At 31.2% G+C, this 21,798-nt stretch overlaps 2 protein-coding genes across 2 annotated transcripts; one reads left to right on the forward strand and one right to left on the reverse strand.

Annotated features, from left to right (window-relative positions):
• The first annotated feature begins 14,013 nt into the window (after positions 1–14,013).
• On the forward strand, positions 14,014–16,132 carry LOC106407278 (myosin-11). The gene has a single exon (XM_013848115.3). It carries the CDS (start codon positions 14,188–14,190, stop codon positions 15,910–15,912), a length of 1,725 nt encoding a protein of 574 aa, XP_013703569.2. The 5' UTR covers positions 14,014–14,187; the 3' UTR covers positions 15,913–16,132.
• Positions 16,133–16,899: 767 nt separating this feature from the next.
• Positions 16,900–19,147, reverse strand: LOC106411110 (gibberellin receptor GID1C). Its single transcript, XM_013851796.3, has 2 exons — positions 18,891–19,147; positions 16,900–18,372 (listed from the first exon to the last, which is right to left on the reverse strand). The coding sequence occupies exons 1-2, from the start codon at positions 18,927–18,929 to the stop codon at positions 17,374–17,376; spliced, it is 1,038 nt and encodes a 345-aa protein (XP_013707250.2). The 5' UTR covers positions 18,930–19,147; the 3' UTR covers positions 16,900–17,373.
• Positions 19,148–21,798: the final 2,651 nt, after the last annotated feature.

A 21,798-nucleotide genomic window follows, 5' to 3' on the forward strand; every position in this document is an offset into this window, starting at 1 on the left:
AGTGGGCTTCATATATAAGGAGAGGTGTGGTCACAAAGTATTATTCCTTCCATATAGTAATTATATGTTTATTTTCTACTCTTAAATGGACATTTTTTTTTAAATGGACTTGGATTAGAATGCTGATGCGGATGTGTCGATGTGAGATTTTTTATAAGAAAATTTCAAGTCAAATTTTCTTCATTTATATGTTGTATCGATTATTTTACTGAGAATTGAAAAACAATACAGCTATTTGTTTTTATCATTATATAATCATACATGCGTGATTCGGTGAATTATTTTTGACATGTCGCACATAACGATTGAACATTAATTTGTTCTTCTTCTTATTTTGTTACCAAACCTATGAAAAACGTTTCCGTTATTGAGAATAGATCGTTAATTTTTTCAAAAACAATTCATCATGGGTTGTATCTAAAGAAAATAAATATAATTTGTTTTATGTAATTGTATACCAATCATACCGTATTTTATAATAGTACACTAATAGCGGTACAGAGAATCTCCAGAGCCGAGGAGAACCATTGCATTTGCATTAACCCATATTTTTGGGGGTTGGCTACATTTACCACTCAAAGGTAACAGCTAACTAGAAACTATTTAACTGCCTAGCTACTTCTCATATACATTTTTACTAGTTAATTTTACCGTGCTCATGCACGGCTATAAATATTATAAAATAAATACATTTAATATTTTATTAATATTTTATTTTTAATTATTCTATTATTTATGTTGTAATCAATATGGATGGTTTTAAATAACATTATGTTATTTAAACTAGACGTACAATTTTGGATATATAATATCTTGACTGTTTGGCTATTATTTGGATATATTAGATAACATTTACTTTTCTGATTCAACTATAATATTTTTGTTGTATAACTTAAAATTTTGATTAATTTTGTTATTTTGATGTAGTTTGATTCTTCTCTTAGATTTGTAAACATATTTTAACAATATTATGTATAGTTTAATATATATTGTTTTGAAAATCAAATAGTAAAAGTAAACTAAAGTGTTGACGATTCAAAGTTACATAAATAAATATAATAATGATAGTCCTTTGAAACCTTATGCATATATATAAGTTATACAAATACTTAATTATAATAGTTGGTTAATATATTTATAATATTATTTGAAAATTTCATATGTTGAGCCGTTTTATAATTTCTATGTATAAAAATATTACTATAAATAAAAATATATTATTTTTTTAAAATTTTTGACTTTGTATAAAAAATTTGAATTGGTCTAGTTACTCATTTTGTGGGTATATTGTGTTACATATATTCCATCAAATTAATGTATAACTGTTTCTATTCATTAAGTACAATTGGTAAGGACTTTCGCTTTAGACTTTGCCTTTAGAAATATGGCTTCAGAGAATTTGGCTTTAAAAATAGTGAATGTTATTTTAAAAAGTTTAAAAGCCTGATTGACATCAAAACCTTTAGTAATTTAGTATATGTTAATTTGGAAAAATAAAATTATAAAAAAAAAATGATGATAGATACAAAGTTACATAAACACATAACCTATAAATTTTAAAAGGTAAGATTATTTCTTTATTTTAATATCAAAATTATTTTTCTGAACTTTCAGTTTTATGAAATCACATTATATATAAAAAATATATTCGTCTTAAATTTTATTAATATTTTATATAGAAAAAAAGACTAGGATAGCACAAAACCAAGTTTTTGTTCCCAAACTAAAACTCAAAGCTCAAAGTCACAAAAAATAGATTTCATTAAAGAAGGTAAATATACACTTATATCCCTTGGGTTAATTAATCCCAACCTTAAGCTTTAAAGTTAAAGGGTGGAGTTTTGGAATTATGGTTTAAAATTTTATAAAATAAAAAATAAATACTAAAAAATTAAAAATAAAAATAAAAAAAAACAGTTTCAAAAAGAAAATAAAAACAAATTCGAAAAAAAAATTTAAAAAAAATTATAAAAAAATTTCGAATCTGAAAACATATAATCTGAAACTATAAAATTTTTTTTTTTTTTTAATTTAATTTAATTTGTTTTTATTTATTTTTGTTTGTTTATTTAATTTTAAACCAAGGATATTAGGGATATTTTATCTTTTAATGAATGTCATTTTTGTGACTTTCTCCTTCTAGTGTCATTTTTGAGACAAAAATTCAAAAGATGTTATTATTGACAATTGCCCTTTTATTTATCATATATGTTATTTGAAAAATATAAAAGAGAACATAAATAAAAAAGAATAAATTAAATTTTATTCATTAAAAATATCTTAATTTATGTTATTTAAATTATTTTATAATAATTTGAGAAGTAGATAGATTTAAATAAACTGCTTAATACTTTTAAAATATATATTATGTTGTTTAAGATTATCTTTTAAAAGGGAATATTAATTATTTACTTTAAATCAAGATTATTTTGTGAACTTTCCTTATTATGAATTACACCATATATAAAAAAAATATTTTCATTTTTAAAATTTATAAATTTTCTTTATTATATTGGCTATTTGAAAAAATAAAGAAAAAGGGAACTAAATAAAAAAGGAAAAAATAAAATAAAAATTTTAAAATGATAATTAGATATATTTAATTCATTAAATATATCATCGTAATCAACTACCGTGAGAGTTAATGTGAACGCGACACTTAAAGAACTGACTTCTCAAATAATATTACAGAGATATTATTTATTTTACATATATATTCGTTTTTCTTCCTTGTACCATACTTTCTAATTGTTATGTAATGTTTTTCTTAAAACATAATTGTGATGTAATGTTGTGACTGATTATTATTTAATGTTTAACTAGTTGTTTTGCCCGCATTTGCGTGTTTATAATTTTAGAAAAAAGATATAAATAGATATAGTATCAATTCAAAAATCATTCAAAATAAATTATTTTCATGGTTTTGAAATATTTAATAATTAATTAATTATTAAAAAAAAATTATATGATAAAAGTTTCATGTTAAATATCTTTTATTACGTAAAATAAGCTTGAAAACATTCATATATAAATAAAACTATATAAATATATTTATTTTAAAATATTATGATGTAGAATATTTTTAGATAATATAATATAGGATCTTTTTAGATAATAATGATTATCAAATTAATGAAATTCATTTTTATTATATAAGTAATTATATATTAATAAATCTAATCTAATTATTTATTAAGGGTAATAAAGACTTTAAACACTCTAAATTTTAACTTGAAAATGAAAAATAATTACTACAAATAATAGTATACTAATATTTTTGAGTCTTTGCCAACTTTTTGAGAAACTATCACAATGATTGATATTGATTGTGGTAAAAATATAATTGGTTTAATATTACGAAGCGAAATATAATATAAACATATATAATATTTTAATATTACTAAATAAAATATAAATTTAACTATGATATTATCGTTATTATTTTTATATACTCTCAAAACAATGATATATTATCAGCTAAATCACTATAATTATTTATTAAAATTAATAATTAAGCATAAAATGTGACTAAAACTAAAATTATGGGTAGCATAACAAATCAGCAAATTCACTTCTTAAACAATAGGATAAATAATATAATAGATAGATATGTTAGAAGTTTTTTTTTTAATAATTAAGCAATTTAATGTTAGTCCTATGCTGTTACTATGATGGTAAGATCTATAAACCTGTTACCATCTAGAAATGGAACCGCCTGAGTAGTTGGCCTTTCAACTCTTTAGACTTTAGCCACGCTGCTTGGTTTCATTTATGAAAATACTCGAAGATTAAATATAAAAAGGCCAAGGCCGAGAATATATTTCGTATTTTCGTACGGATGAACTATAATATTGAATGCTTTGTTTTTCTTCGGTAAACCTATTGAATGCCCTTTCATTCAAGGTTTCGTTGTTTTGGCGAAAGACTGTAATATCATGATATAAAATAATCCCACTAATTACAAATATAATAATTTTTAACGTTAAAACTCCTAATTAAATTTGTTTTGGATGAAAACCTCCAAACTAAATTATTTAACGAAAAAAATCATCAAACTAAATTTATTTAATGAATTAAACTCTATCAGGTCATAATTAATATTACAACTGGTAAATTTTTATTCTAGAGATTTCTACATTAATTAAATAAAATTGAGGGATTTTACCATTAAAATTCTTTAAAAAAAAACTCAAAATTTAATTAAATTATTTAAATTTGTAATTTAAATTTTCAAAATTAGCATTTTTTTTGTTTTTGTAAATATATGAGTTTGATGTGTTTTTAACATCAACACTATATATTAATATGTATAAATTAAAAATGTAAAAACCCAAAAAATATAATAAAAATTATCTAAAGATTTACCTGTAATAAAATTACTAGGGAAATTGCCACTAATACCACTTTCTTAATATCACTTTTCAACTTTACACTTTTCAATTTTACCATTAAAATTTTAATTGGCAAAGTACTTTTATACCCCTAACTAATTAAGCCTAAGACTAACTCTTCTCTCTTACATCTCACGATAATTAAATCTCATCATCTCACAAATCGGCGACGGATTCCGGCGGTGACGAGTTCTCCGGCGAGATTGGACGACTCTGCAGAGTTGTCCGGCGAGATCCGACGAAGCTATGGCGAGATTTGACGAAGCTACGAAGAGATCCGACGAAGCTACGACGAGATCGTACGAAGCTGCGGCGAGATCCGACGAAGCTACGGCGATCTCTCTCACAACGCTAAAAAACGCTAACAAAGGTCAAAGGATAATAGATGTTGATTTTCGTCTCTTTCTGTAATTGTAGCTTTTGTTTCTCAAAATCGATATGTTTCTGCGAAGGAAGACGTAGTTTTTCTCGTGAAATTTTCAAATCTCAAGTTTATAAAATCTTATAAATATTTATCAGTGAAGAACGTAGTGCTTATGTATTATCGTTTTTGATATGTCTTTGTTGATCTTTCTTGTTTTGAGATTTTTTTTGTGTTGAATATTTCCTATTCCTTCTTTGAATCTTGTTTTTGGAAGTGAGTGCTTATACGTAGGAATAATATGTGATTGGGTTGTGTCCAGATTTTGAAGATCGACGAGGTTGGTGAGCTGTTTGAAGAAGTAAGAGGGACTCAGAACAAGAACGTGGTTTGTGAGATCAAAGAATTGCAGATTTATAAAGCTTTATAAAAGTTGCAGAGTTGGCTTCTTAACACCATCTTCTCTCTCATCTTCTTCCGACATCTCTTATACTAAAACAATCGTATATTTCTCCTAAGACTTGCAAAGTTGAAGAGGTTAGTTGGACATCTAAGTGAATTTGGCTGCAATTGTTTTTTTTTTTACAAAAGAGAAGAGTGTGATGTGGAGAAACCTTGATGTTCTCAGATTATGTTTGAAATGACAACTTTTTGTTGAGAACAAGAAATTATCTCTAATGTTCAGATGAGAGCCTTATATAGTCCTTGAAACTACTCATTTTTACTACATTTTGTTTCTTGTAATAGAAATCAAGCTTGGTTAGGTTGACGTTGAATGGTCTAGATTTTGTGCCAATATTCATGTGAACAAATGAGTTACATGAAGGGAACCTTATACGGAAAAGAGAACAAGAAGAGAAATAACACACTGTATCCAGAATTCAAGTAAAGAAACATATCGTTCAGATGTTTTTAGTGTCTAAATAATGAAGGTAAATTAGGATTCTATATCAAATGATTAAAATACAGACAAAAGATATACTTTATAAAGCCATGAACAAACAAATTGTTTACATACCCTCTATAAAAAGTTTATAGATTCTTTATAAATAATTTATATACCCTTATAAATGGTTTATAAAATTTATGTATTGTTTTTATAAACATTTATAAATGATTTATAAACAGTTATTAATTATTTACATATAAATCCTTATAAACTATTTTACATACTCTTATAAATTGTTTTATAAGCCTTTATAAATGGTTTATAAACTCTTACAAAAAATTGTAAACCTTTTTAAAAGGTTTATAAAATTCAGAAATTGTTTTTAGTAGTTTTTATAAATGATTTATAAACTCTTATTAATTATTTATATATCCTTATAAACCCTTATAAACAATTTCACAAACTCTTATAAATTGTTTTTATAAGTCAGAAATTGTTTTTAGTAATTTTTATAAATGATTTATAAACTCTTATTAATTATTTATATATCCTTATAAACAATTTTACAAACTCTTTTTAAAAGTTTTATAAAATTCAGAATTTTTTTTTAGTAATTTTTATAAATGATTTATAAACTCTTATTAATTATTTATATATCCTTATAAACCCTTATAAACAATTTTACAAACTCTTATAAATTGTTTCTATAAGTCCTTATAAATTACTGTAGACTCTTATAAATGATTTAAGAGACTTTCTAATTGGTTCCTAAACCTATAAACCTTATAAATTGAATACATAACCCATATTAATTGTGTATATACTTTCATAACGTTTTTATAAACAATTATAAATGGTTTATAGACTTTATTAATTGTTTTATAAACCTTTATAAATGTAAACATTTATAAATGGTTTTGAGACTCTTACAAATAATATATAAACCTTTATAAATAGCTTATAAACTTTACAAACTGTTTTATATATTTTTATAAATTATTTATAAACTTTTATTTTCTCTTAAGCTTTCTTTTCTTTTCATTTTTATCTTCTTTCATATGTTATTGTCGTACATCATATGCTGCAAAAAGTAAAGCCACAAATCCTCGTTCCCCTTAGCTTTTCTTCATTTTATATCCTTGTTGAACTAATTGCACAACACTGTAAAAATCCATGTCATCCAAGATCACGATGTGTTGGGTCACCAAATGTTTGTATTCCTCAGAGAATCCAAATAATGTATTAACCACAAGATGTAACAAGGAATAAACAATTACTATAAGTCTCTCTAATTTATAAACTTATAAACCCCTATAAAACTACATTTATAATATTTTATAAAACACTTAACATTATTGACCAAGACACCGATTGGATAATCACTTTTGGATTGTCTAGTGGTTCTGTTCCAGCTTCATAAATCCTTGGAGGCAATCATGAAGATGTGCAAGATTCATTGATGTCTAACTGCAACACGAAATAAAAAGATGATGTTAACTTTTAATCGTGGTCTAAAGATACCTTATCCAAGCAATAATGTTCATGTATTTCGGAAACAGTCTTACAAATAACACAGCACAAGACTTCTCGAGTTCACACGTTTATATGTTGTTCTATAGAGTATAGACATATATGATGAATTCTTGTTTAAGAACTTCTTTTATAAAACTTTGTAAATCGCTGAGCTGTACTATCAACAATATCTTAAAATACAGATTTATAAGGGGTTTTAATTCCTTAATATGCAGTGTACTATCGGAAAATCTCTCTCTTAGCCGGAACTATTCAGATGACAAGTCCAAATCAACCGTATTCTATTTTTGGATAAACAGAAGGAAGAAAATCGTAAAATTACTTGAAACCCAGATTTATAAAGGATTTTAAGTTGTCAAAAAACTTAATGTTCACTATCGAAACTGTTTCTCTTAAATCGACATGTTCAAATGAGAAGTCTAAAACAAAAATGATATGAAGTTAATAAAAGGATGATATGAACTTCTAATCATGGCTTAAACATACCTTATCCAAGCATAGGGTTCGTGTATTTCGACAACAGTCTTACAAATAATATAGAATAACACAACACAAGACTTCTTTAGTTCACACATTTATATGTTGTCCTATAGACATATGCGATGAACTCTTGTTAAAAAACTTCTTTTATAAAATCTTGTAAATCGTTGAGTTGTATTATCAACAATATCCTAAAACCCATATTTATAAAGGGTTATAATTCCTTAATATACAATGTTCACTATCGAAAAATCTCTCTCTTAGCAGGGACCATTCAAATGACAAGTCCAAATTAACCGTATTCTATTTTTGGATAACAGAAAGGAGAAACCCCTAAAATTACTTGAAACCCAGATTTATAATAAGTTGTCAAAACTCAATCTTGTTCACTATGGAAATTGTTTCTCTTAGATCGACATGTTCAAATGAGAAGTCTAAAGCAAATTTTTTTGATTTTTTGATAAGAGAAAGAACAAAAACAAATATTTACTCGAAACAAACAAAAGAATACAAGAATTAGAGACATACGAGTTGTGAATCTTGAACAGGAATCAACATTTGAAGGCTTTGAATCGCGATTCTCTGTAATCCGTTTTCGTCGCCGGTTGTGTGAGAGAGAGATGGCGGATCTCGACGGAGACGGCGGATCTCGACGGAGACGGCGGATCTCAATGGAGACGGCGGATCTCGGCGATAAGTCTGAGAGAAGATGTATCTCAAAAAGAGAGAGAAAGAGTCGATGATTGAGGAGAATATAAGCTAAGGGTACTATTGTATTTTGTTCATTAATGAAAGTGGTATTTATGAAAATGTCCCTAAATTGGTGGTAAAATTGAATAGTGGTATAAAACAAAGTGTAAAGGTAAAATTTCCCCAAATTACTAAAAGATTAAAAATTTAGAAAACAAGAAAATATTATAAAAATAATATCTTATCTAAGAAAAATGTAATAATAAATCTTTAGATAATTTTTATTATATTTTATGGGTTTTACATTTTTAATTTACACATATATAATGTTGATGTTAAAAACACACCAAACTCATATATTTTAAAAAAATTGAAAATCTTAATTTTGAAAATTTAAGATAATATTTAAAAACACTATAAATTTTTAGATAATATTATAAAATTTTGGTTTTGATTTTATTTTTTAGATTTCTAATGGTAAAACCCCTCAACTATATTTACTTAATGTATAAAGCCCTAAACTAAATATTTATCGGTAGTAATAGTAATTATGACCAGCAAGGGTTTAATTCACTAAATAAAGTAGTTTGAGAGTTTTTTCTTTAAATACTTATAGTTTTGTTTTTTTTTTCAAAACAATTTTAACGTTAAAAATCTTTTCATATCCTACAAAGATATACTTAAATTTTTTACTTGTTAAATTTTCGTCCTGCTGTCATATTAAAAAAACTCGAAAATACAATACCGTCCAACTATACCCAAACTAATAATACTGTTTTAAATAATAAGAAATTAAATTTTTTTTTGTTCAAAAGAAATTAAGTTTTTTATAAACTCATTATTAGTTAATATCAACTAGTTAGAATCCACCATGTTATCTGACTATAAAAGTCATAAGTGTCTATAAATAGATGCCCTAGATTTAAAACCACTAACCATATTTGCTAGTTATCAAAACAAGTGAATCGGTTAGACTTCCAGATCATTAAAGCTATCATATCGCCTGGATGCTGCTAACCATGCTGAACAAGGGTCAAGATCCTACGATCTTATCCGTTTTATCCCCAATAATTGTTCAACCCACCAATTTTTGTTTGAGTTTTGGGATCTCTTTAACAATTGATTTGTTCATGCACTTTAATTGCATTCTAGATCATATAAATTTAGTTTGAACGAGCAAATTAATTGGCGGTCGTGGGTTTAGAATTGTGAATTTGGATCTGCATGCAGTTGTTAGATACTTAGAGCATGATTATTGGGACGGTTCTTAAGAGACGGTTTTTAGTTTTTTTCGTTAAAAGTTAAAAGACGAGTTCTTATATTCCGCTAAGAACCCCAACTTAAGAACCCTCCAATAATCATGCTCTTAGGTTGTGTTCCAAAAGAGAGTTAGACTAGGATAAACAATTGTATTTCTAATGCTGGCAGCAAAGCCATAAAGGAGCTTGACCTCATACCCACCCGTTGAGCAGGGAAGAAAGGCGGACTTAGTGCTCTGACGGTGCTGAGTGGAAGGGCCGTCGCTCAATGATAAAAGTTACTCAAATTTTGGCTGTTAAGTGTAAACACTTTATGGGTTTTGATATAATCTTATTCAGGTAAGAACATAGCGTTTATAGTTGTGTACTTAGTCCTTTTGTTTTTGTCGGGTGTCCTTATCCTTGAACTCCAGTTTTCAATCGCGAATGTAAAGTTTATTTTAAGTAAATCGATATGGACGACGATGATTCCAAACAAACAAAAAACGATATGGACGATGACAAAATGATAGATACGAGTAATCAAGAAAGACACGTTACCAAAGAGATTCGGCTAGCTCTCTCCAACCCACGTTTTGGGTCCCCACATTAAAACTCATTGAACTATATTCGCAATAAAAAAAAAAATCTTGGTGACTTATCTATCTATGCCTATTTCTAGATCGAAATTAAGTGATGAAAAACTATTTTTATTGAAGAAAGAGAAGTTTGAAGACCAGTTGGTAGGAAAGTGTTCAACGATCATGTGACTTTTGTAGTTAGTGGCCAAATCTAACGTACGCACTAGAAACAAAACCTAGTGCGTAAGTTTGAAAACCTAGTCAAATAATTGAACGAAGGCACTAGATTAGTTAGTTACCGGATATTTTATGTTCTTTTAAAAACATATGGGTATTTGAACTTTGGTCCTAACTAGTGTTCAAAAATACTGAAATAATCGAGGAATGTGATATGTTTGTGACGTTTTGAAAAGAGAGTGAACTATCTTCTTTTACTTATCCACTTCTTGAAGTGTGCCACCACAACAGCTCCAAAGTTACTGACCAGCAAGATTCATTGAATCTAGACAGAAAAAGATCCAACAGACATGATTGGACAAAGTACTGATAAGAGTTTTAATAGACAATGATGAATCCACACGAATTTAATATATGGATTTGATGCTACTGTCTTACCGAGACTGTCTAAAAGTACATAATTACAGGTAAAAAAACAGATCAATGATTATTCCTAGTGAGGAGTGAATGTGACGTTTGTTTTTTCTTTTTCACATGTTTGATACAAATAGTGGGAGTTAGAGAAACCATAATTTTTCACATACTTTTCCTCTATACCTCTATAGTAAGATACCCAGTCATACCCTTTAATATACATGAACCATGATAATGTTCTCCGTTTAACATCTAATGTAATCTTACTGTTATTTTCTGATTTAGATTAATTCTTATGTTAGATTTTCAATGTACATTTTGATCCTGATTTTTAGTACTATAGTTTACTAAAAATCAACATATGAGTGCAGTGGTGGAGTATTTAAACGTATACTATATTAAAAGCTTGGAGTATAAGTTGTGAGGGTCCGTTGGGTCATTTTCTGTATGTTGTAGGCTTGTACCCAGTCATTGCTCGTTCAATGGGCTACCACTTTTGTTTTGGGGTTCTTAAGCTTAAGGGTCCGTTTAGTGTTTATTTTATATGTGGTGTAGGTAATGAAATTCACTAATTCGAGTCTTTCTTTATACGTTGAAAATAAATTTCGTCATTAAATCTGCAACTACTAGAGTTGGCCACAGTTTTTGTTAGTAGCCGATTTGTAACACAGAGTTACTATATACTCATGGCTACTGCAGTAGATAGTTCAAAATCATTGTCAAAGTACAGTACCACAAATTCAAGATTGCTCCACTTAATTAATAAGATTTTGTTAAAGTAGACATGAATTTATTCAAGACTGTATATCAAGCTCTTGATCGTATTTATGCTACCTTTTGATATGGTTTGACATATGATTTGTTCAATGTTGCATCTCATGAACATATGGGTATGCACTTAGAGCCTACCATAATAATAATTTGAACAAGACTAGTTTGCTTAGACTGAACTAGACACCAATCAATTTCGACCATATACTTTACCATTGCTTAAGCTTGACTCAATGTAAGTACATAGTATATGTTATATATATCATATATATTGCGCGCGGTGTATACATTTGAAGTTTAGGATGTTGGATAAAACTTATATAAGAAGTAAAATTCAGGCGTATCAAAATGAAACATGTGCTAAGCAAACAAAACGGTGTAACTATTTATAGCACTATTGTGGTATATATTATCTGCATTCAAAAATTAAATGAGAGATATTGTTTTTTGAACATTTTTTGTCTCAAGTAATATAATATTTATTTATATTAATATGTATGTTTATTAGAATAATATATTAACACATAGCAAAAATCAGTTTGTTACCTGTATATGTAGAAAATATAACCAATTTGCGATATGTGTCCATATTTGATTAACTGTAATTATGTCTTTTACAAAACAGAAGTTATTTCATATGTTAACTAGGGTCGGCCCGCCCTGCGGGCGGGATATTAGTTAATTTGATATTCACTAAATGCTCGAGTTGAAATTTGTTTTAAGATTCAAGAATTTGGTTATCTGTTATGTCTTACTTATTAGTATACGGTGGTATAGTTGTTTTTCGATTATTCTTGCTTTGGTATTGTATCAAATTAACTAATTGTCCAACTCATAATTATAGATATACAAATGTGGATTTGTGATAAAGTTTGATAACAATACTATTTTTTTTAATTTTTATTCATAGTGGAGTGTGCATGTGTGAGAAAGAGGCCTATAACAACTTTTATGTTTTTGTGTATGGATTTTAAATATATATTATTTTGTATAATGCATACTTGCTCTACAACATTTGCTTGTAGACTAAAAAAATTGTTTTCTATATTTTTAAAAGAGAAAATATTTAGTCTAGAATATAACATGGATATATGTATTGACTATATATATAGAAGTTGGGTGTTATTTTAAAATGACATATGTATAGAAATTTTTCAACCATTACTTCACTGGCACAAAACATTTATAACTGTAAATACCTTCTTTTAAAAGCAAAACTAATAAAAGCGTGTACAACAAATTTTGATATATATTATATGCATCAAGTTATAAAAGTTGGAAACATTGCAAAACTGTTTGGAGCAAAGTTTTTAACTTCACGATCTTCATCTTGACGTCAGTTCAGTGTCGGTCCTGGCCACAAGCAGAAGAAGCATGAGCTTCCAGCTGACACGATAATAAGTATTTTCGCGGCCACATATTTATAAAAAATGACTTTAGCCTAGTGGTTCTAAGAGAAATTACCAGTGCTAGAGGTGCTGGGTTCGATTACCCTTAATTGCATTCATTTATTTTGGCCTTAAATATGAAATGGGACACGTGTCACTCCCAGAACGCACGAATTGATGACGTGGCTTCACGGGAGAGAGGCGAACATTTCTTTATATATATAGATTTTTAGTGAAACGTAACTAATATTACCCAACAGCTGTTTAAATATTAATATATTAATACATACTGAACATCATTTTGTTACCTAAATATGTCAAAACTTAATCAATTAGTGATATGTGTCCAAATTTAATTACTTGTAATTATAACTTTTACATTTAAGTACTTATTTCATATGTTTATTTTAGTGAAATTTATTCAGTTTTAGATAACAACTGTTTAAATACTAATATTAAACTGTTTACCAAAAAAAATACTAATATTAAACTTATTATTATATATTAATCTGGCCAAAATTAACTGAATTATTAATATAATCTCTATTTAAACAACTTTTATTATGATGTGAAACGTATCACATGTTAGTTCCACTATATTAATATTTGTTACCTATATATGTCAGAATTTAATCAATTGGTGATATGTGTCCAAATTTGATTAATTGTAATTATGTCTTTTACAAAACAGTGTTTATTTAATTATTTCATATGTTCATTTTTAGTGAAATGTATTCAGTTTCAGCAAACAGCTGTTTAAAAATAATATTTAAATTCATTAATATGTATGTATTGGAATAAGATATCAATACATACTAAAAAATCAGCTTGTTACCTGTTTATATACAAAATTAATCAATTAGTGATATCTGTCCAAATTTTGATTAATTGTAATTATGTCCTCTACTCTACAGTAGTTATTTCATATGTTTATATTTAGTGAAAACGTATCCAATTTTAGGTACCAACTGTTTAAATAATAATATTAATTTTTCCAAATTTCTGAATTATTGATATAGTCTATATTTAAACAACTGTTACGAAACGTATCAAATGTTAGCTCCACGCTTCCACTATATATATACGTAACAAGATATCTAATAATCACATAACAAAACTTCAAAAACATTTGAATTGGGCCCCAACATTTGAATCTTGCGAGATTTACCCCCAAACTTCGTCTCTTTCTCTCTCACTCTCTTCGCCATTAAAAGCTGCTCCATAAACCCTAAAAACCTCCAGCCGCCGCCACTTTCGTTTTCTTCCAGAAAAAAATGGCGAAGAAGAAGGCTTCGTCTCGCAACTCCAACGGAGCTTCCAACGAGCAGCAGCAGTCGCATAGCCAGGCGGCGGCTTCTTACCAGAAGCCCGCCGCCGCGGAGCTCAGCCGCCAGTTCTCGATGGAGGACCACGACTCGTCGGAGGAGAAGTTCCAGAACCTGAAGTCGCTCAACGCGATTCTCCTCAAGCAGGCCGTGGAGAAGAGGCAGCAGATCGAGACTCTCTCCCACGCGAAGGAATCGCTTGAGGCCGAGTTGACTCGCTCCGGCGCGGAGAGGACTCGGCTGAGGGAGGAGTTGCTTAGCTCGGGGGACGAGAGTTTCGTGGTGAGGCTGGAGATGGATTTGTTTGTTGGGATTGTGGAGAGTCGGTTAAGGGAGATTGTGGATGGGTTGGTTAGGGAGAAGAGTGAGTGTGAGTGTGAGGTTAGGGGTTTGAGAAGAGAGGTGGGTGAGTTAGAGAAAGAGAGAGATGAGTTAGCTAGGGGGGATTTGATTAAGAGTGAGGAGGTGAATAGGTTGAAGGAGAGTGTTGTTAGGCTTGAGATGAAAGAAACGGTTTTGGGAGAGGAAGTTGTTAGCTTGAAGTCTGAGAACGGTAGAATGGTGAAGGAGAGGGGGGAGAGAGAGGAGTTGATTGAAAGGGTTAGCAAGGAGAGGAAGGCCTTGGAGAAGAGACTTGAGGTGAAGGTTAGGGAGATTGATGAGCTGAAGAGAGAAATGAAAGGGCTGTTCATGGAGAAGAAGGAGGTGGAGATGGTTAATTGTGATCAGAAGGAAAAGATCGTGAAGTTAGAGAAAAAGGTGGAGAATTTGACAAGGGAAGAGAAAGGTTTACGTGATCAGGTTATTGGGTTGGAGAAGAGTCTTGATGAGGTTAAGGAGGAAGCAAAAGCTAGGGAGGAGAGCGTCATTGCCTCCGAGAAGGAGAAACTTGCCGAACAATATGCTCTCGAGAAGGTTGATCTTTTGGAGCATATTAGTAAGCGGGAAGCTGAGTTCGATGAGATGAATAAAGTAGCGGATGAGCAAAAGCACGTTGTGGTGCAGCTGCGGAATGATTATAATGATCAAATCAAGGCTAGCGAGAAGCTTAGCTGCGACGTTAGCCAGCTTAAGGATGCTCTGGCCCTGGTGGAGGTCGAGAGAGACAACGCTGGGAAGGCTCTTGATGAGGAGAAGAAGAGTCGGGTGGCTCTTAAGGAAAAGGTTGCAGAGCTAGAGAAAACGATTCAAGCTTCTGGTAAAGAGCTTGAGAAGATCAAGGCTGAGCGAGGGAGATTGATTAAAGAGAAGAAGGAATTGGAGAATCGTTCTGAGGCGTTGAGAAAGGAGAAGGGTGTCCTCCAAAAGGATCTTGTGGAGCTCAAGAAAGCTATGGGTGTGTTGAAAACAGAACTGGAATCTGCTGGTACCAATGCAAAACGTGGTCTAACAATGCTAAAGACCGTGTCTTCTCTAGTGTGTGGACAAGACAACAAAAAAGGCGAGCAGAAGCGAGGAGAGAAGGGAGTGGATTCGTACTCGGTGGAGGTAGAAGCGATCAAGAAAGCTTTCAAGAACAAAGAAAGCATGGTTGAGGAGATGAAGAAAGAGATAGAGACGATGAAGCATTCAGTGAAAGACGCACATGACAAGAAGAGCTTTTGGACACTTGTGTCATCTATTACTACTCTCTTCATGGCTGCTTCTGTTGCCTATGCCGCTGCGATTAAGTGAAAAGCTTGAAGATGGTACTGCCGTTTTTAACTCTCAGACAACATTATCGCATTCGAGTTTTCTATTTTTCGATGTTTAACTTCTAAACCTTTCTATGTAGTTGGTTTGATCAACTATATGATGTAAACCTTTTCCCTTTCATACCTGTGATTCTGCTACTATTCTCTGAGAACATGTAGCTGATCTTCAGAAGTAATAAACTTGTTTGTTTCTTATCTCATATATTAAGCTATATAAATTGCAACTTTTAGTTGAAAAGATTTGTGTATTTTCACCTTTCTAAAGTACCATTAATTAATGGGAAATTTGTAAATATAGAACAAAAAAACAACTACATTGTCCCTATACCATTAATTAATTATCATATTATAGCTTTCATCTACAAACACAAATCAGTTGGTCATGTCCATCATCATCCTGTGTAATATCAGTGACAAACTGTGAATAATTTTGGTTGTGTATATTGTATAATTACTCATTTTATAAGTATTTAAATTTCAAGTATGTGAAGACATTGTGATTAATAGATTGAGATATCTATATCAGAGCCAACTATAACCACATTCTTCATAATGTCTTGACTTTTGTGCTTGAAGATGAAGCATCTTGCCAAACCAACATGTCTTTACTTTTATGGTTGCGATTCCACAAGTCTTGAGTTTATGTGGACACCATGTACAATTGTTTATTAATTACAAAATTATTGTACGTCTCATCAGTGTGCAAAAAGATACATCTCATGAAAAACAAAACCCTTTTAACACAAAAGTAACAATATTGCATATCCTTTGAAGAGTCAATTTCTTCTTTGTTTTGTTCCCCTTGTGGTGGTGGTCCAAATGCGATGCGCTTTACTCCACAAGACAGTTTGGTTTTACATTGAAAGAAGAACACAAAAGACTTAAACATCAAATCTTTTGTCAATGATTAGATTTGCAATAAAGCAAAGCCTACAAGCGAGTGAATCTGGACATTTAGTTTTGAATATAGTGAACGTAATCACTAGAACTATATACATTTATTTCTTCAAGTGAATGCTTTCTTATTCATTACATTAAGAAAATATCTCAGTTGCAGATTAAGCAAACACAACACCACACTGCTCAAGTTACAACAACCTATAATAAACATATATTGTTCATTACGCATATATATATACTGAAAATATCATAATAGTAACATAACCAGAGTTACTATCAACCGCAAGCTGAAAAAAACATAGCTGTAGTTTTAGTTAAAACGCTAACGCTAAAAGCCAAACACATTACCGCCTTCACTGTTATTCTTCCTGCTTTGCTCTCAGAATCCAGCTTCGCACGGTTCACAAACTCAGACGCCACCACAACCTCCGTGGTAGTAGTTAAACGCCATACAAGGGAGCTTCTAAAACGAGAATCTCGGGCCTTCCTTCACCTTCCACGGTGGACTTCACCCGTTTGTTAGTGAGAGATAACAGCGTTTTCATTGGCATTCTGCGTTAACAAACGCAGCTATCTCCTCCATAACGGTATGGAAGTGATTGTTATTAGGCAACAAGTAGAACCCAATGGTGGCTTGATCCAAGTAAAGAAGCTTCACCTCTTGACCTGCTCTCTTCAGCCCTTCCGCGTACTTCAGCTGCCAATCTTGAATCAAGTCCAAACCCGCCACAACGACAAGACTCTTGGGGAAACTCAAACCTTCTAAACTCTTGCTTTTCGGACCAAACGGGCTACACGCTGGATGCTCTCTGTCCTCTCCCTCGGGGAGAAACGCTCTCCAATACCAATCACGGTCTCTGACCGTCACAAAGTACTTCCCATCCAAACGCGTCTCGGATTCAGTTCTCTCCGTCCCACCAAACATAGGGTTAAGCAGAATGTTCCCCAACACACCAATCCCTGACTCAACCGCTCTCACCGCGACGTTGTGCGCTATGTTTCCTCCAGAGCTATCACCCGCCAAGAAGATATGAACCTTCGAGTCTTTCTTGCTTTGAAGCCAGGGTCTCGAGTTGACCCAGTTCAGAGCAGTCCAGCCATCATCATAAGCGCAAGGGTAACGATTCTCCGGCGCACGTCGATAGTTCACAGAGACAACAACGAAACCGCACAGACCAACAAGCCTGCGGCAAAGAGTGTCATAGATAGCACTGTTTGCAGAAGAGTGCACAAAGCTTCCGCCGTGGAAGAAGACAATGACAGGCACTACTTCACCATCAACAGGCTTCTGAAGATCGGTGAAGCTCGGCGGGTCGCCGCCAGCGTAAGCAGGTCTGTATACTCGGCTAAGGAGATTGGTTTGGCGATCCATGATGACATCGAATGAGAAGACTCCGTTAACGGGGTTGGCGTTTGCAGGGACCTTACGGTCTAGAAACTCAGCAAGGTGGCGGTTGAAGGTTCCGTCAGGGCGGCGGAGGAGGTTGTAGGCTAGCTTGAAGTTGGATATCAAAACCCATGTATTGAGAGGAACCACTGTCTGCAACAAAAAACACATACAAATGATAAGTCAGAAGAGTTCTCTAACAGATCTCAACAAACGCCATCAACAGGTCCATAAGAGAGATTAAGCTGGAGCAATTCACAAACCAACAAAGCCTACAAGAGAAACAAAAGCTTCATCTAAAAGTCTCATAAGCTAAGCAAACAATAAGATGCCAAGTAGTTAGTATTTGATATGTGATTCCAACACTTGGCAGATAAACAGTTTAAACTTGAGAATCAATTGATTGCATAAACTAAAGCCAAGCAAGTTCCCCAAATTAGAAAAGACCCATCAAGCAACCGACACGTTTCACCACCCCAAAACGATAAAAAGCCTTAAGCTTTGATGAAAGGAACATCCAATCAAACATCAAAGGTTCTAACTTCACAAACAAAACCAAACCCATAACTGATAAGAACATCATCAATCACAAGAGACCAATCGAACAGTTCAAAGTAACATCACCAAATCAGAGGTGAAATCGATCACACCCAGAAGGAAAAAGGTCTCACCTTGCTCTCAATAAGGTTAACTTGATCGCTCCCAGCCATGGAAAGTAACAAAGGTGTTTCCTTTTAATACCCAAACAGAACAGTACAGAGAGACACGAAAGCCCAGATCGAATCCGATTAAGAACAAAAGTTTTAGCCGAGAAGGGAAATCTGGCAAAGACTAAAACGAGTTTCAAGTTTCGATGAGTATTAAGTTTTTATCTGGAAATAGAAATAATTAAAAAAAAAGAGATCAAAGGGTTTAGCTGGTTAACACGGAGCTTAAAGAGGTGGTGTGATAAGAATATCTGCGTAGTTTAGCGTTAGTGTGGCTACGTACTGTTAACCTACGCACGGAGAGTCCAACGCGTCGAGGGAGGAGTGGAGAGTGTGACGACTGTTTTTGTGGGCCTTACGAAAATTCAATTTAAATCTTTTTTTACTTTTTTTTTAATAAAAAAATTGAAGAATAAAGTTAAGAGTGGTATCAAAGACGCCCCCAGGAAGGCACGTAACGTTGGAACGGGATCCGTTCCTTGACATTTTCACTTGTGGAATGACAACTCTGTCCCTGTTTTTTGTTTTTCTTCATCATTTTATTTGTGTTGCTAAATGCTAATAGTTTTTTTTTGAAAAAGATTAAATGCTAATAGTTTTGTATTTTTTTATTTTCTTCTTTTGATACTGATGTACATTTCTATTTTTAGAAATTTCTGTGATTACTGAGGTTTTTATATAGTATTTTGGTTATTTGGTATATATAGAAGGCCTCATGTCTCGGAAAATTTTACTACCTCGGGGTAGACATATATGATAATCGACTGAGTTTTTTAAAAAAAAAATTTAATTGATTAAATGTTATACTTTGATATGTTTGTTTCAAACGTGTACTTTCCCCTAATTTGATAAACATCTTTAAATAGTTATAGATCCTTGAATTTTCAGAGATATTTCTATCACTAAAATTCAAGAAAATACTTATGATTTTTTCAAAAAAAAAAAATTATGGTTTTCAAATAAAAGTGTTTCCTGCCAAAAATATACGAAAATACGTGTGGTTTTCAAATAAAAGTGTTTCCTGCCAGAAAAAAAACATAAAGGATATTTGGAAGCATTAGGGTTTAGGGGTCAACATCTATGGAAAACAGCTTTTATTTATAATTTCTTTGTACTTTAGTGACCCCTTGTTCAATTAGATTTTTAATATCATGACCACCTCATCTGTCCCTTTCCTCTTTTTATCTTCTTTGTCTTTTCCCCTGCTGAGATCCTTCACACTCTCTATATCTTTCTAAACCGTTCTAAATGTTTCTACCCTATTCTATAAAATTTTGAAAACCACTGTTTAAATGATCAAGTAAAAATAATAGAGACTCTAGTTACGGTCCAAGCAGAGTATAAAGTTAAACAATTTATATTCAATCTATGAAGAACTCATTTAGCAATGGATAGAGACAAATAAAAAAGCTCATATATTTTATTAAAAATATAAAGTATGTTGAGTCAATCCAGATGAGTCATTGTCCATTCGGACATCCATACCACAAGAGGGGATGAATCTTGAAATATATAATCATTTTTTGGCGTGGATACATCACCTCTTTTCTATTAGATTTGTTAATTTTTTATAGGCTCAAAAATATATATATATATATATATCTTAGAAATAAGGAAAATACATAGTTGCAAAAAAATAAAAAAGGAAGATACATGATGTTAAAATCATGTATAAAAAAGAAGAAGCACATATGCATGTTGCTTGACCGAAAAAAAACGTTTTTGGGTGGTAGCTCTACAGAGTACGGCCCAATAAAAAAAACGAACTTTACTAAGCCGATGTCGTTTTGCGATGAAGCAGCTAACGAATAACTAACCTATCTGAATGTCCGAAACGTTCCCGCCTAGACCTTAAAGATATGTGCCACTCATTTCTTGACCGACGAGATTCATGAGATATTTCTAAAGCAATGGCTATGAATCAAAGACGTTTTAACATGTGAATCACTAAAAATAAGGTCAATTAATCTTGAACTTTTTATTCTACTTTAAAGGAAGGTTCCATTGTTCTTTAATGCATTACATTATGTTAAATTACAATATGAATAGCTTTAGTCAATGTTCAATAAATTACTAGTAACTAGGTACTTTCAGTACCGGTCCTGACATGGAAAATGCCACAAGCAACTTTCTAAAACTTAGCCCATTTTATATAATTTTTAACTAAAGTACCTATATATATATATCAACAATTTGTTTTTAGAAAGCTGGTTTTTTAAATTTTTTGGATGGGCCAGAAGTTGCTGCTTGATGTGCTTTCCGTCGGAGCCGGCACTGCAAATAGTAATTAGACAGATTATTCAAATAATCCTTGAGGAGACTTAAATATTAACAAATTATTTATTTATTATATATATATATATTTATAAAATATTTTAGTTTTGAGTTTAATTTAATAGATTTATTTTAATTTAGATTCATTTAAACCGATTTATAACTGAAAAATGATTTGAATCAAATAATTTAGATTTTTAGAAAATCATTTCGGCTAAAATAAACTTCGCATTGCCTAGACTGATTTTTAGAACCATTATATATATGTAACAATATAATTCCCAGTTCAAAACTTTCTACACAAACTTGATACATCTTTTTTTTAACGTTGATTTATTACGATCTTACAATTATGATATATGAAATATTACATAGACGATTCGACAACCGACAATACTACCTGCCTTATGAAGACCTACGCCTAACTGCATCACCCGAGCCGTCCTATGAAGATCCACGTCTGGCCAGATTTACTTGCACCATGTTGAAGATCCCTTGCAAGCCTTTTCTCTGTAGTCTGCATAATTGTTTAATAAACCGCTCTCTCCGGGACTCCCATTTGTAGGTAAAGCTGCTTTCGTTCAGCCACAGTCAGCTT

This window comes from Brassica napus, chromosome A6 (genome assembly GCF_020379485.1).
Source record: "Brassica napus cultivar Da-Ae chromosome A6, Da-Ae, whole genome shotgun sequence".
NCBI classification, from domain to species: Eukaryota; Viridiplantae; Streptophyta; class Magnoliopsida; order Brassicales; family Brassicaceae; genus Brassica; species Brassica napus.